General features: G+C 44.9%; 1 protein-coding gene across 17 annotated transcripts in view; it reads right to left on the bottom strand.

The window, feature by feature from the left end:
* The window catches only part of LMO7 (LIM domain 7), a 212,411-nt gene extending 200,084 nt beyond the window's left edge, over positions 1–12,327 (bottom strand). For 14 of the 17 annotated variants that reach the window (XM_043892160.1, XM_043892156.1, XM_043892158.1 and 11 more), the window contains exon 1: positions 11,894–12,095. In XM_043892160.1, the coding sequence (XP_043748095.1) occupies positions 11,894–11,953 (60 nt within the window). In that variant the 5' untranslated portion in view covers positions 11,954–12,095. Of the gene's footprint in view, positions 1–11,893 lie in introns of all 17 variants that reach the window. The other 3 variants (XM_043892157.1, XM_043892166.1, XM_043892173.1) reach the window with 3 other exon arrangements.
* Between the last annotated feature and the right edge of the window lie 445 nt (positions 12,328–12,772).

Below are 12,772 nucleotides of genomic sequence, written 5' to 3'. Positions count from 1 at the left end.
CTGAGAATTTTGTTTCGAACCAAGCATGATGTGCCTATTTGACCTACAACTGGAAATCGTGAGTGTGAGTGTATGTCTGTGTCTGTGTATATACACACACATATATGAGGTGGGTGTTAGAGACAATGTCAGGGTCAAGAATATATATGTGGAGGCTATCAGCACACAGAAGGTGTACAAAGCTATGGATCGGATAACACCCGCAAGGGAGAGGCTGTAGACCGAGAAGAGATGACGCGGAAAGATGAATGAACCCCAGGACAGTCTAATATTTACTCAACGAATTAGGAATCTACAAAGGAAAACCAGAAATATCAAGTAAAATGGGAGAAAAACCCAGAGGGCAATTGCAGAAAATGTTGCAAGAAGCAAGGTGTGGTCAACTATGTCTGATGCTACTGATAGATGGACGATATTTTTTTACAGGCAACAGGGTAAAATTACAAGTTGATCAAAAAACAGCACTCAAGAAGTAAAGGCAAAAATGCTTGTTTATTTTCTCCTTCCTCGGGTAGAATGAGAGACTTTAAAATGAAAAAGAATTCCAGAATCAAACTTTGTTGTTACAAGGTTGGTAACAACTGACCTTCCTTTCAATATTATGAAATGATGTTATAACAAAATAAATCGGGTATTCACTTCCCAGCTCAGACACCTAAGTCAAATTTAAATCTAGTCAAAAATGTGGAATCTTTTATCATGACCTATGCTTCAGTCCCTACAAGTCTAAAACATTAACTAGAAAGTGTCGTCATCAAAGGGCTTCCCAGGTAGCTCAGTGGGTCAAGAATCCGCCTGCAATGCAGCAGACGCAGGAGACACAGGTTTGATCCCTGGGTCAGAAAGAGCCACTGGAGGAGGGCACAGCAACCCGCTCAGTATTCTTGCCTGAAGAATCCCATGAACAGAGGAGCCTGGTGGGCTATGGTCCCTGGAATCGCAAAGAGGCGGACACAGCTGAAGCAACTGATCACACACACACACACATGCTCATCAAAAACCATGACATATATCTCAAAGCACTATATAGTAACAGTCTGAACAATTCTTGCTATACCATGGGCTACTTAAAATCAGGAATTATAAAAGAAAAAACTGAGACTTTTGTACATTGTTTAGAGAAGAAACCAGTTAGATATCATTTATCTCCTACTCTAGCTTAAAGTATAACTTCATGTCATGACATAAAAATCTTTCCGTTTTTAACACTTTAAAGGGCTTATGAAGCATCTATATACACCAGAGAGCTTCCCTGGTGGCTCAGGGGTAAAGAATCTGCCTGCCAACACAAGAGACACAGGTTCAATCCCTGGTCCAGGAAGATCCCTTGGAGAAGGAAATGGCAACCCACTCCAGTGTTCTTATCTGGAAATCCCACGGACAGGGAAGCCTGGTGGGCTATAGTTCATGGGATTGCAAGAGTTGGACACGACTGAACAACAAATAACATACACCAGAACATACAAATCTAAAGTTTGCAATTACTCAAGAGTGTCTATCAGCAATGCTGTAGCTTAAATATTTGATCACGAGTTTTCTAGGCACTAACATCACAAGACAGGACCTGTTGTGTGCACAGGACTTGTCAGAAACAGAAAGCAGCTAATCTCACAGCTTTAGATGGAATGAAGACTGACAGCCCATTCCCTTCCTGATTTCTAAATCTTTCACCACGATTTACTGACCAGTGGCCTCGAGAACAAGACGGTATACTGATTAAGAGTCAGACTGCCTGGTTTCAAATCCCCGACCACCATTTACGAGTCCTAGTGTTTCCTTGAGCAAATTATTTTACCTTTCACCCTTCTTTCTCCTCATCTAACACACACACACACACACACACACACACACACCCCTTTGTGAAATAACAGTCCTTCATTATAAGACCATGTAAGTATAATCTCTAGCCACATGTCTTTCTCGTGATTAAAAAAAAAAATAGTGGTGTCTTCAATGGTCAGTTACTCACCTACTCTTGTAAAACCTCCACTAGGAGGCAACCCACCATTCAATTCAGTCCATTCTGGTGTAGGACTGCTCTTTATTTATAGAAGGTCTTAAAATACGTGAGCTGAAAGTCTCACTGTGCCCAATTAGTTATTACCAGTTCTGCCCTCTGTGGGTGTGCTCAGTCATGTCCAACTCTTTGTGACCCCATGGACTGTAGCCCGCCAGGCTCCTCTGTCCAGTGGATTTTCTGGGCAAAAATACTGGAGTGGGTTGCCATTTCGTACTCCAGGGGATCGTCCCAACCCAGGGATTGAACTCACATCTCTTGTGTCTCCTTCAGTGGCAGGCAGATGCTTTACCATTGTGCCACCTGACCCTCTGAGCCCAGAGAAAAACTTTCCTAACCTCTCTCCTTAAGACAATCCTCCATGTACTTAGAGACAGATGTGATGTCTACGGCTGTGCACCACCATCTAAATGCACATAAGCACCAAACTGAGCATCCCGTAGTCAGGAGTTAGAACCAGGTTTTGAGAAGCCAATTGGGGAGGATTTTACACTTTCTGAAAAAGCTGTTTATGGGGCTGTGTGGCAATTGATCTGTAAGTGGCAGAGTGAGTGTGCTCAACCTCTGTTTCAAAGCTGTGCAGAGATGACAGCTATTATCCTTACTAACAGCTTTGGGTACATCGAGAGTGTTTTTAAAGATACATACCCAACAATTACCTTCAGCAAGAGTAAACACAGGTACACATAATTTATCATTTCCTCTGGCTCAAATACATTACTGACAGTTGACAGGTTTAAGGAGATCTCCAGACATCAATTAAATCAGTCAACCCTTTGATTGGATGCAAAGTTTCATTTGTTCAACAAGCACTTGAGACTTTTCTGTCCGGGAGTGGAGGCCATGGCGACATGGATACAGGAAATTCAGTCTGCAGACAGTAGCAGATGAAATAGTTAACCTACATTCTATTTTCTCTGAACTAAAACAGTCTAACTAAAAGTAATTGTGTTGATGTTGTTTGGTTTTTCTTAACTAACATTCTCAAAAAACCATGCTTTTCTAAAACTCACATGCTGTTGAGAAGTGATTTAATTTTTTTAAACTTTTTATTTTGTATTGGAGTATAGCCGATTAACAATGTTGTGACAGTTTCAAGTGGACAGCAAAGGGACTCAGTCACAGATATACATATATCCTTTCTCCCCTAAATTCCCCTCTCATCCAGGCTGCCACATGAGAAGAGATTTTAAAAGGAAGGAGGCAATAAAAAGAGCCAATTAGTCTCAAGGGAAACCCTTGACCACCCAAAGCACCCCTGGCATCCAGAGAGAACAAGCGCTGGAGTGCTGCCCCAATGAGTTGAATGAATCGCATACTCCCTACCACACACTCCGGGCATTCTCCTCTCTCAGCCTCAGAGAAGCGTTAAGATTTTCTGTGCTTTGCAAATGGCTGAAGCAACATCAAGATGCCCTGCTTCCTCACAATGACAAACTGTTCCATTTGTCATCTCGTAACTGGAGATGAGATGAAGAACTCGACAGGTCTATCTCCAAACAATCAAAAGTAAGACCACCAGGAGACACTTCCTCAATGGCCCTACCATGCCCATGACCCTAGAGACTCACCTCAGGAGGCCAGGGGCCCTATGAGCCTCTTATGACCTCCTTTAGAAAAGACAGAACCCTCCTTGTTTCAGCTTCACCCTTCCTCACTGGAAGAAACTCAATGAGTTATCTGTTAGATGGGGCTTCCCTAGCAGCTCAGACGGTAAAAAATCTGTATGCAACGCAGGAGACCGAGGTTCAATCCCTGGGTCAGGAAGATTCCCTGGAGAAGGGAATGGCAACCCACTCCAGTATTCTTGCCTGGAGAATTCCATGGACAGAGGAGCCTGGTGGGCTACAGTCCATAGGGTCGCAAAGAGTCAGACACAACTGAGTGACTAACGCCTCCACTTTGTCATTACTGGTTACCTAAATATCATTAGTGATCTGAGAAAAAGTAGAACATACATCTTTCATCTATTTACTTAGACGGAAAATGCAAGTGACAACTTCAATTCCGGTCAAAATAATGAGAGGTTGGGGCCCCCTACCCCTGCTCATTGCTGCAAATTAGCACAAAGCTTTCAGGGGTAACCTGGTGATGTGTGAAAGAGAAAGTGTTAGTTGTGTTCAGTCGTGTCCGACCCGACTCTTTGCGACCCTGTGGACTATAGGCCACCAGGCTCCTCTGTCCATGGGATTTTTCCAGGCAAGAATACTGGATTGGACTGCCATTCCCTTCTCCAAGGGATCTCCCTGACCCAGGGATTGAACCCAGGGCCCCCACATTATCAAGAACCAAAAACTCATTCATTGCCTTTGGCTCAGCGAGTTCATTTCTCTAGCTGGCTCAAGAGCACTCTTTTTTATAAAAGGTGCAAGTTCCTGGTATTTTTCCCCACTTTAAGAAGAGGTCCATTTCTAGTTTTCAGTATACCGGTACCTTGAAAGGAATCAGGATGACTGATACTGATAGAATCCTCCCAGTTCCTCAGGAAATACCTTGTCGTATGTGTTTACACTTTCCGGAATCAAGCAATTCTAACAGCATCTCTACCCTGGTTCCTATTTGTGTGAATCAGTTCCTTCCCAAGAGAATTTTGTGAACGCCCTCATCTCTTACCACCCCTCCTGCCCTAAGACTCCTCCTTATTTGCTAAATAAAGGTGTATGTTCAAGAAACAACAAAATGCTGCATAATGAATTAAAAAAACAAATTGACATCAAGACACCTCTTGGCTGCTCATGACTGCCCTGAGGAATCTATGATGCTAGAAATTAAAAGAGTGGAACAGTAAAGACTGATGTGTCCTTCTGGAAGGAAACCTTCCTGAGCTATAAAAATATTTGATAACATTATTAGGTTGCTGGGCATGGGCCCATACATTTGACCAAAGGTAGATTCTGCAACTCTGGGCTTCCCGGGTGGTGCTAGTGGTAAAAAGACTGCCAGCCAATGCAGAAGACTTTGGAGGAGGGCACGGCAACCCACTTCAGTATTCTTGCCTGGAGTAGTCCACGGACAGGGGAGCCTGGCGGGCTACATTTACAGGGTTGAAAAGAGTCGGACACGACTGAGTGACTATCACACACACGCACAGCCCAGCAAATACCTGGTAGGCACATCAAGGGCATTTTTGGATAACAAAATGACTGAATGTAAGTCCCCATGAGGGAAACCATCAACTAGAAGGCAGGAGTAGAGTGACCTCACTCAGGAACAGGCTTGGGATAGAAAAGGAAATACTGAGTAAACAGGCAAGCACACACTGGCACCCAGAGGAAGGCACATTGCGTAACTGCTCCCAACCAACTGCCAGAGCGAAGAGCTCAGCTTCAGACACTGGGAGAAGGGAAGAATCCTGGTCCTTCAGTTCAGCGCAGTTCAGATGCTCAGTTGTGTCCGACTCTTTGCCACCCCATGGATCGCAGCAAGCCAGGCTTCCCTGCCCATCACCAACTCCCGGAGATTACTCAAACTCATGTCCAGTGAATTAGTGATGCCATCCAACTATCTCATCCTCTGTCATCCCCTTCTCCTCCTGCCTTCAATATTTCCCAAGATCAGGGTCTTTTTCAATGAGTCAGTTCTTTGCATCATGTGGCCAAAATATTGGAGCTTCAGCATCAGTCCTTCCAATGAATATTCAGGACTGATTTCCTTTAGGATGGACTGGTTTGATCTCCTTGCAGTCCAAGGGACTCTCAAAAGTCTTCTCCAACACCACAGTTCAAAACCATCACTTCTTCAGCGCTCAGTTTTCTTTATGGTCCAACTCTCACATCCATACATGGGTACTGGAAAAACCACAGCTTTGACTAGATAGACCTTTGTTGGCAAAGTAATATGCTGTCTAGGTTGGTCATAGCTTTTCTTCCAAGGAGCAAGCATCTTTTAATTTCATGGCTGCAGTCACCACCTGCTGTGATTTTGGAGCCCAGAAAAGAAAGTCTGTCACAGTTTCCACTGTTTCCCCATCTATTTGCAGTGAAGTGATGGGACCGGAAGCACCATCTTCGTTTTTTGAATGTTGAATTTTAAGCCACCTTTTTCACTCTCTTCTTTCACTTTCATCAAGAGGCTCTTTAGTTCCTCTTCACTTTCTGCCATAAGGGTGGTGTCATCTGCATATCTGAGGTGATTGATATTTCTCCCGGCAATCTTGATTCCAGCATGTGCTTCTTCCAGCCCAGCGTTTCTCATGATGTGCCCTGCATATAAGTTAAATGAGCAGGGTGACAATATACAGCCTTGATGTACTCCTTTCCCAATTTGGAACCAGTCCGTTGTTCCATGTAAGGTTCTAACTGTTGCTTCTTGACCTGCATACAGATTTCTCAGGAGGCAGGTAAGGTGGTCTGGTATCCCCATCTCTTTAAGAATTTTCCACAGCTCCTTGTGACCCACACAGTCAAAGGCTTTGGCATAGTCAGTAAAGTCCAGTCCATGGGTTTTGTTAAAGCCACAGCCTGGGGAATTCCCTGGAAGTCCAGGAGTTAAGACTCTGCACTTCCAAGGCAGGGGGCGCAGGTTCGATCCCTGGTCAGGGAATTAAGATCCCACATGCCATGCAAAGTGGCAAAAAAAAGAAAAAAAAATTTAAAAAGCCACAGCACTAGGACTGTGCTTTCACTCAACAAACATTTATGGGCACTGAGCCAAATCTTCAAGATAAAATATTGTTCCTGCCTTCAGTTAGCACCAAGTCTAACATGGAAAAATGGATGTAACCATACCACAGAGTGCAGAAAGAGAGGTCTACACAAGCAATAGAGACGAGGAAGAACTGGGTGGGGTGGAGGCTTGGTAGCCCAGAAAAGGCCTCACACAAAGGTCGACCGTAGATCCCAAGTGTGGGAGATTAAAGAGGTATAATGGGTATTAGGTCAACAAGGAATAATGAGTACTCCAATCACAACAGTCTGAAGGTGAGAAAACAGCACCCTGAGCATGGGGAAACACAAGCAAGGATTAGGGAACACTTTTAATGGGCTTCCCTATTGGCTCAGATGGTAAAGAATCTGCCTATGGTGCAGGAGACCCAGGTTCGATCCCTGGGCCAGTAAAATCCCCTGGAGAAGAGAATGGCTACCCACTTCAGTATTTTTGCCCGGGATAGCCCATGGAGAGAGGAGCCTGGGGGCTATGGTCCACGGGGTCACAAAGGGTCAGACATGACTGAACAACTAACACACACCTTCTAAACAGTCAGCACCTCATTCAACTGGCATAATCACCACGGGAGGCTCAAAGAAGAAAACCGAGGCCTACAGGATTTGAGAAGCTGAGCCACAACTTAAAAGATTTAATTTCAAAATGGTGCTTTCTTTCTCTTTTTTCAATTGAGATTTAATTGACATACACCTTTGTATAGGTGAAAGGTGGATCCCTGAATAATTTGACATATATTGTGAGATGAATACCACCGTAAGCTTAGTCAACAGCCATCTCTTCAAATAGTTACAGAAAAGCTTTTCCTTGTGATAAAAACATTAAGATTTACTCTTAGCAACTTTCAAATATGCTATATAGCAATGTTAATTATAGTTATCCTGAATTGGATGAAAGTTGTCAAAAGGTACAAACTTCTAGTTGTAAGATAAATAAGTTCTGGGGATAAATGTATAAATCTGTGCTCTTAATCTCTATGCTATTCTGGTGGTTATGTAAATAGTAATGGACAAAATGAGCAAAAACAGACATAAAGCCACAGACCAGACTGTAAAGGGCTGTGGAAGCTACATTTCACAGCTTAATGTACATGCGGACTTTAAAATCTTTTCATGCCTCCACAGAAAACAAAAATCAAAATCAAGTTATGTTCTGAAAAACTAATTCCAGTTTCAACAGCTACAATAAGAACTGCTTTCTAACATTTAAAATTTTAAACAAATTTTTCCCATCAGAGTCTTTTCAAGTTTAATATCTGTCCACTGAAACCATATATTATTACCAGAAATGCTTCTATGAACTCAGTTAAGATTTTCATCACTTTACATTCATCTGAAAAGCAACAGTACAAATCATGAGAACCTTTGTTTCGTCTGCAGACAACTCTACGATGCACCGAGGACTCAAGTGCACTCAGCAAATCCTTTCACACCAGGCCACCGGTGGGAAACCACCAATACAAGGGAAATGGCTTACAGAGAAAAAGAGGGAAATCACCGAGGTGGATTATGTAACTATCAGTGGGAGACCCACAGAGTGTAATACTTTAAAAATTTAGCACTAAATGCAAACAAAAGTGATGACCAGCACATGATCCCTAAAGGACAGAAATGGGCAGGTGGAGAAACAGACCCGCTAGAAGTAACTGGGGAAGGATTCATATTCTGGTGCCAGGCAGGACAACGAGCTCAATTGGCATCTCTTTGGTCCTTCTACAGTGATACTGAAAATATCAAACCCAGAGATAACAGGCCTGGCAGGGGAGCAGGAAGGTGTGGGATTAAACTAGCCTGTTCTGCTCCAGTCATAAAAATTACTACTGTGTTTAAACCTCAACCTAGATAGAAACATGAAAGTCACAGACTGGAAATGGGTAACCAACCAATGCAGTGAGCAATAATGTTCATTTTCAATCTCATCAGTATTTTGTCTGTTTATTACAGGTTTTTTAATGCTTCCCCCCCCCTCCCCCCACCCCAAACAGAAAGACAGAGGCAACTATTTGGTACAGAAAATTAAAAGGTACTGCAGAAAAGGACTAAAATTAGAGGGTCTGGGCTGCATTTTCTACCACTTCCTCTCCCACTCCATGACCTTGCTAGAATCAAGCTTCCCCTTTGCCATTTCCTTCAAACCATTACGTTATTTGGCTTTCAATGACTGTTTAATCATAAACTAGCTCGCTACATTATTAATATTCCAAACTGCATTTTCAACCAGATAATAATCCAATATCATGATGGTGAATTATCTTAGAAGGTTATGTTCCTAATTTGTTTTTATTTCAAATATGAAACTAAGCAGAAGTATATATACACTTTTAAATAGCAAGAAACAATTTGAAATAAAGATTCATGAAATGACAACAACTGGCAGAATAACAAGCACTAGTCCTCACCTTACCCCTTCTCCTCTTCCTCCCAAAACAAAATGATTTTAATTTTGGTTGTGGAAGTAATACATTAGTTATTTTAAATCGCTGCTGGGAGCAAGGAAATGGCAAGGACATACCAGCATGGACTCTGGTCATCTTTCAAAAATTTACAAGATTATTGGAGTCTTTTGACCTTGGGCTAGTCAAAGCTGCAGCTGAAAATAAAGGTAGCTAATTAGGTCATATTACATACAACACATATAATATGTATATTATAGTATTGTTGCTGTTTAGTCGCTAAGTCATGTCTAACTCTTCTGCAACTCCTTGGACTGCAGTCCACCAGGCTCCTCTGTCCATGGGATTTCCCAGGCAAGAATACTGGAGTGAGTTGCCCCTTCCTCCTCCAGAGGATCAAACCTGTGTCTCCTGCACCGGCAGCAGATTCTTTACCACTGAGCCATCAGGGAAGTCCACTATATGATAGCATATAATATATCAAGGATATATTTATTTGTGTTTTATATGTATATATACATAAATGCATGTATATGGCATAATCTACATAATATAATACATGTGTTCATATGTGTGCATTATGTATATACACATAAAACATGCATATATATGAATGAAACATTTATGCTTCAGGGTATGTAAAGTGTAACGGAAATGGAAAAACAGAGCAAGAATATTAGTCAGCAGGAGAAAGATTTACACTATAATCTTCCTCGCTTTCCAAAATACTTCATATACTTTGCAATCAATATTTTATTTTCAAATTAGGGGTTCTCAGAGTTAAGATGTTGTGGCAATGAGACAGTCATTCATTCTGCTCCTTTTGGCAAGAGCAATATTTTAAAATATGTGCTCTGGTTGTAAAGACTAAAGCTAAGAAGAGGGATACATTCGGACACTAACTGAAGACAAACATAAACCCAGCACCGAACACGAAGCTGTCACGTGGAAGTCCCCAGTACACCAAAAGTATAGGTGAATATGTAAATTATTCACATATCTTCAGTGAATGTGCTGCCTTGCTCCCTGGGGCACTAGAAAAAGAAGTCAATTTTAATTTCCTAAGAGTTAACCACATTCAAATTCTAAGGCAAAGCCTTTAGAAAGATTCTGCTAATAAGGAACAAAACACTTTACAAAGTTACCAAATCATTGCTGACAAACACTTTTGGGAGAGTGGGATGGGGGTTAGGGAGATGAGCATATTCACCATGTACATGAGATACCTTTTATCACAACACATCACCCCAAAGTTTATTACAAATTTCTCACAGAAATCTTATCCAATTACAAGCAAGTTACAAAACAGGAATGTTGCCATCTCGAAATCTGTATACTAAAAAAGGAAAGGATGTAAAATCATCAATAATTACAGATTCCCTTAGGCAAACGCTGAACTTGCAGGTGCAACCTCCACCCTGGAGCCCTGTCTGGCCAAAAATGTATCCCATATTTCTTCTCTTCTCCCTCTCTACATCCCCAACACTCAAACACAGAAGGGCAAGTTTAGCTTCTAAAATTATGCAGTACACATACTGCTAATGGAAAATTACCTTTGGAAGGCTTGACTTGTCAAGGTTTATGAATGGGGAAAGTTACTTCTCTTAACTACATTGCTGGAATTTTTCCACTCTCATTTCAATTCAGAATACAGTGTTTATGCTTCTCCCAACCTCCCCATGCCCTCGCCTCACACCTTTAGGTCACCTTCAAACCAACTCAAAGTTTCAGTACAAAAAATGGCAAAGCTAATTTCTTAGATGCCCCCCACCTACTGGCTAGGTGGTAAAGATACATTCACTTTCCTTTAGTGTGAAAACCGTAACATTTAAAGTTTATTCTTTTTTCCCACATACATATATTTAATTCTTTAAGAAGAATTAAGGTACTGTTTGCTTTGGGATTCTTGAATATGCTGTTTTTCTCCATGGAAAACTCTTTAATTCTAATTTGAATATTTAAATACGTTGAATAGCCCAGCACCTGGTATCAATAACCCCTAAATGACTGCCAAGCTGGTAAAGACAACACTTCTCTAACAAGCAGTGGTTCCTGATTTCACATCTGCTCGGAAAACTTCAGCATCTTTATAAAAGTCATCTTTGACATCCAAAAAGATAACGGCTAGAAGACCTGGTGTTAACTTTTCACAGACAGAAGTAACCCCAAGGCGCTGATCCTGGATCTTCCAGGAGACCGTTTCCTTTTAAAGGCAAAGACGGGAGTGGAAAATCTCCTTGAGGCATAGCTGGGTAAATAACCACCCTTGAGTGAGTGATTTCAGGAGATCTTAGTCTTATCAATGCCGACTTAGGAAAGCTACGCGCCCTAACACACACATCCTGGGCTCCGGAAGCTACCCCGGAGAAAGCATCGCTCCAGGAGCGCCACAGGTGTCTTACGGTCCCCCATCCGCCCTCCCACCCGACACACAGTACTGCCCAAGCTGGTGTATTGCAGGCGTTTCCATTTCTAGCCACCCCCGGAAAAAGGCACCCGAGGACCCTGAGCCGTCTCCGCCCTGCAGAGACGTCCGTGGAGTCCTGCCGCGGACGTGGGATGGTCCGCAGGGATGCGCGGTCCCCAAAGCCCGCCGGGCCGTGGCAGAGGCGCTCCGGGGAAACTCGGGGGAACAGTTGTGGGGAGGGCAGCGCTAAGCTTCGCTGGACGTTAGTGATAAGAGACACGAACTCGGAAAGTCCCCCAACTACGGCGCGAACCTGCCTGACGCGCCGCGCCCGCGAAGGTCCGGGGAGACCGCTGAAAGTCGAGTGGCAGGAGCGGCCAACTCGTGCGGAAAGGAGAGGAGAAAGGGCACTCACCTCCACCCATCGCTGGGCCTCGGCGAACGCCAGGGCGCAATCGGCCTCCGCCTCCTCCATCCCTTCCAGAACTAGGGGGAGAGAGAGGTGGTGGGTGCGCAGAAAGGCGGCGGTGCGGCGCACGACCGGCCCGATGCCCCGGCCTCTCTCCGGCTGCAAGACTCCGGGGCACGTTGTCTCTTTCCCTTTGTTGCGAAGTTGTTGAAACTTCGGCAAAGTTTCGAACCACAAGAACTTGAAGACGTGGCTTTCTCCAAACTCCCGAAAACGCCTCGGGGACCGGACAGAGCGCGGAAGGCGGGGAGGGCGACCGGAGGAGGCGCGCGGCACCAGACCCGAAGGCTGTTTCGACTTCAAAAGTCGCAGCGCGGCCGCCGCCCTCCCGGAATGCCCCGCCCCGGCCCACCCCGCGGCCGCCCAGTCGCCGCTTCCGTACCCCCTCCGCTCCCCCCACCCCCACGGCGCCCCGGGGCTCCCGGCCGCAGCCGCCTTTGTGGTCGGACAGTCTGGGCTAGGGGATGCCACCGTCCTCCCGGAGGCCGTGGCCCGGGCCACGCTCCCGCTCCCGCGCCGCCCGCCGGACCGCGGGCCCCCACCCTCCCCCCAGAGGGGAGGCGCTCCCGCGCCCGCATCCTGTCCGCATCCTTCTCGCCTCCGCCCGCCTGGCCGCCTTCCCTCTCCCGGAGCCCCGGGAAGCGGCGCCCCCACCGCTCGCGGCCGCCCGGCCCGCCTGACATACCAGGAATAGCTGCACACAATTGCACCTTTCCCGGCCAAGAGACGTCCCCCGCGGTGGAGCTCGGCCCGGCCAGCCGCCCTCACCTGCTCCCGCTCCGGCCGAGCCCGCCGCGCGCCCGCCCCGCCGCCAGGTGCGGACAG

Source organism: Cervus elaphus, chromosome 30, assembly GCF_910594005.1.
Source record: "Cervus elaphus chromosome 30, mCerEla1.1, whole genome shotgun sequence".
In the NCBI taxonomy this organism is placed as follows: domain Eukaryota; kingdom Metazoa; phylum Chordata; class Mammalia; order Artiodactyla; family Cervidae; genus Cervus; species Cervus elaphus.
Note: the sequence above shows the minus strand (reverse complement) of the source record. Positions and strands in the feature narration are given on the sequence as shown.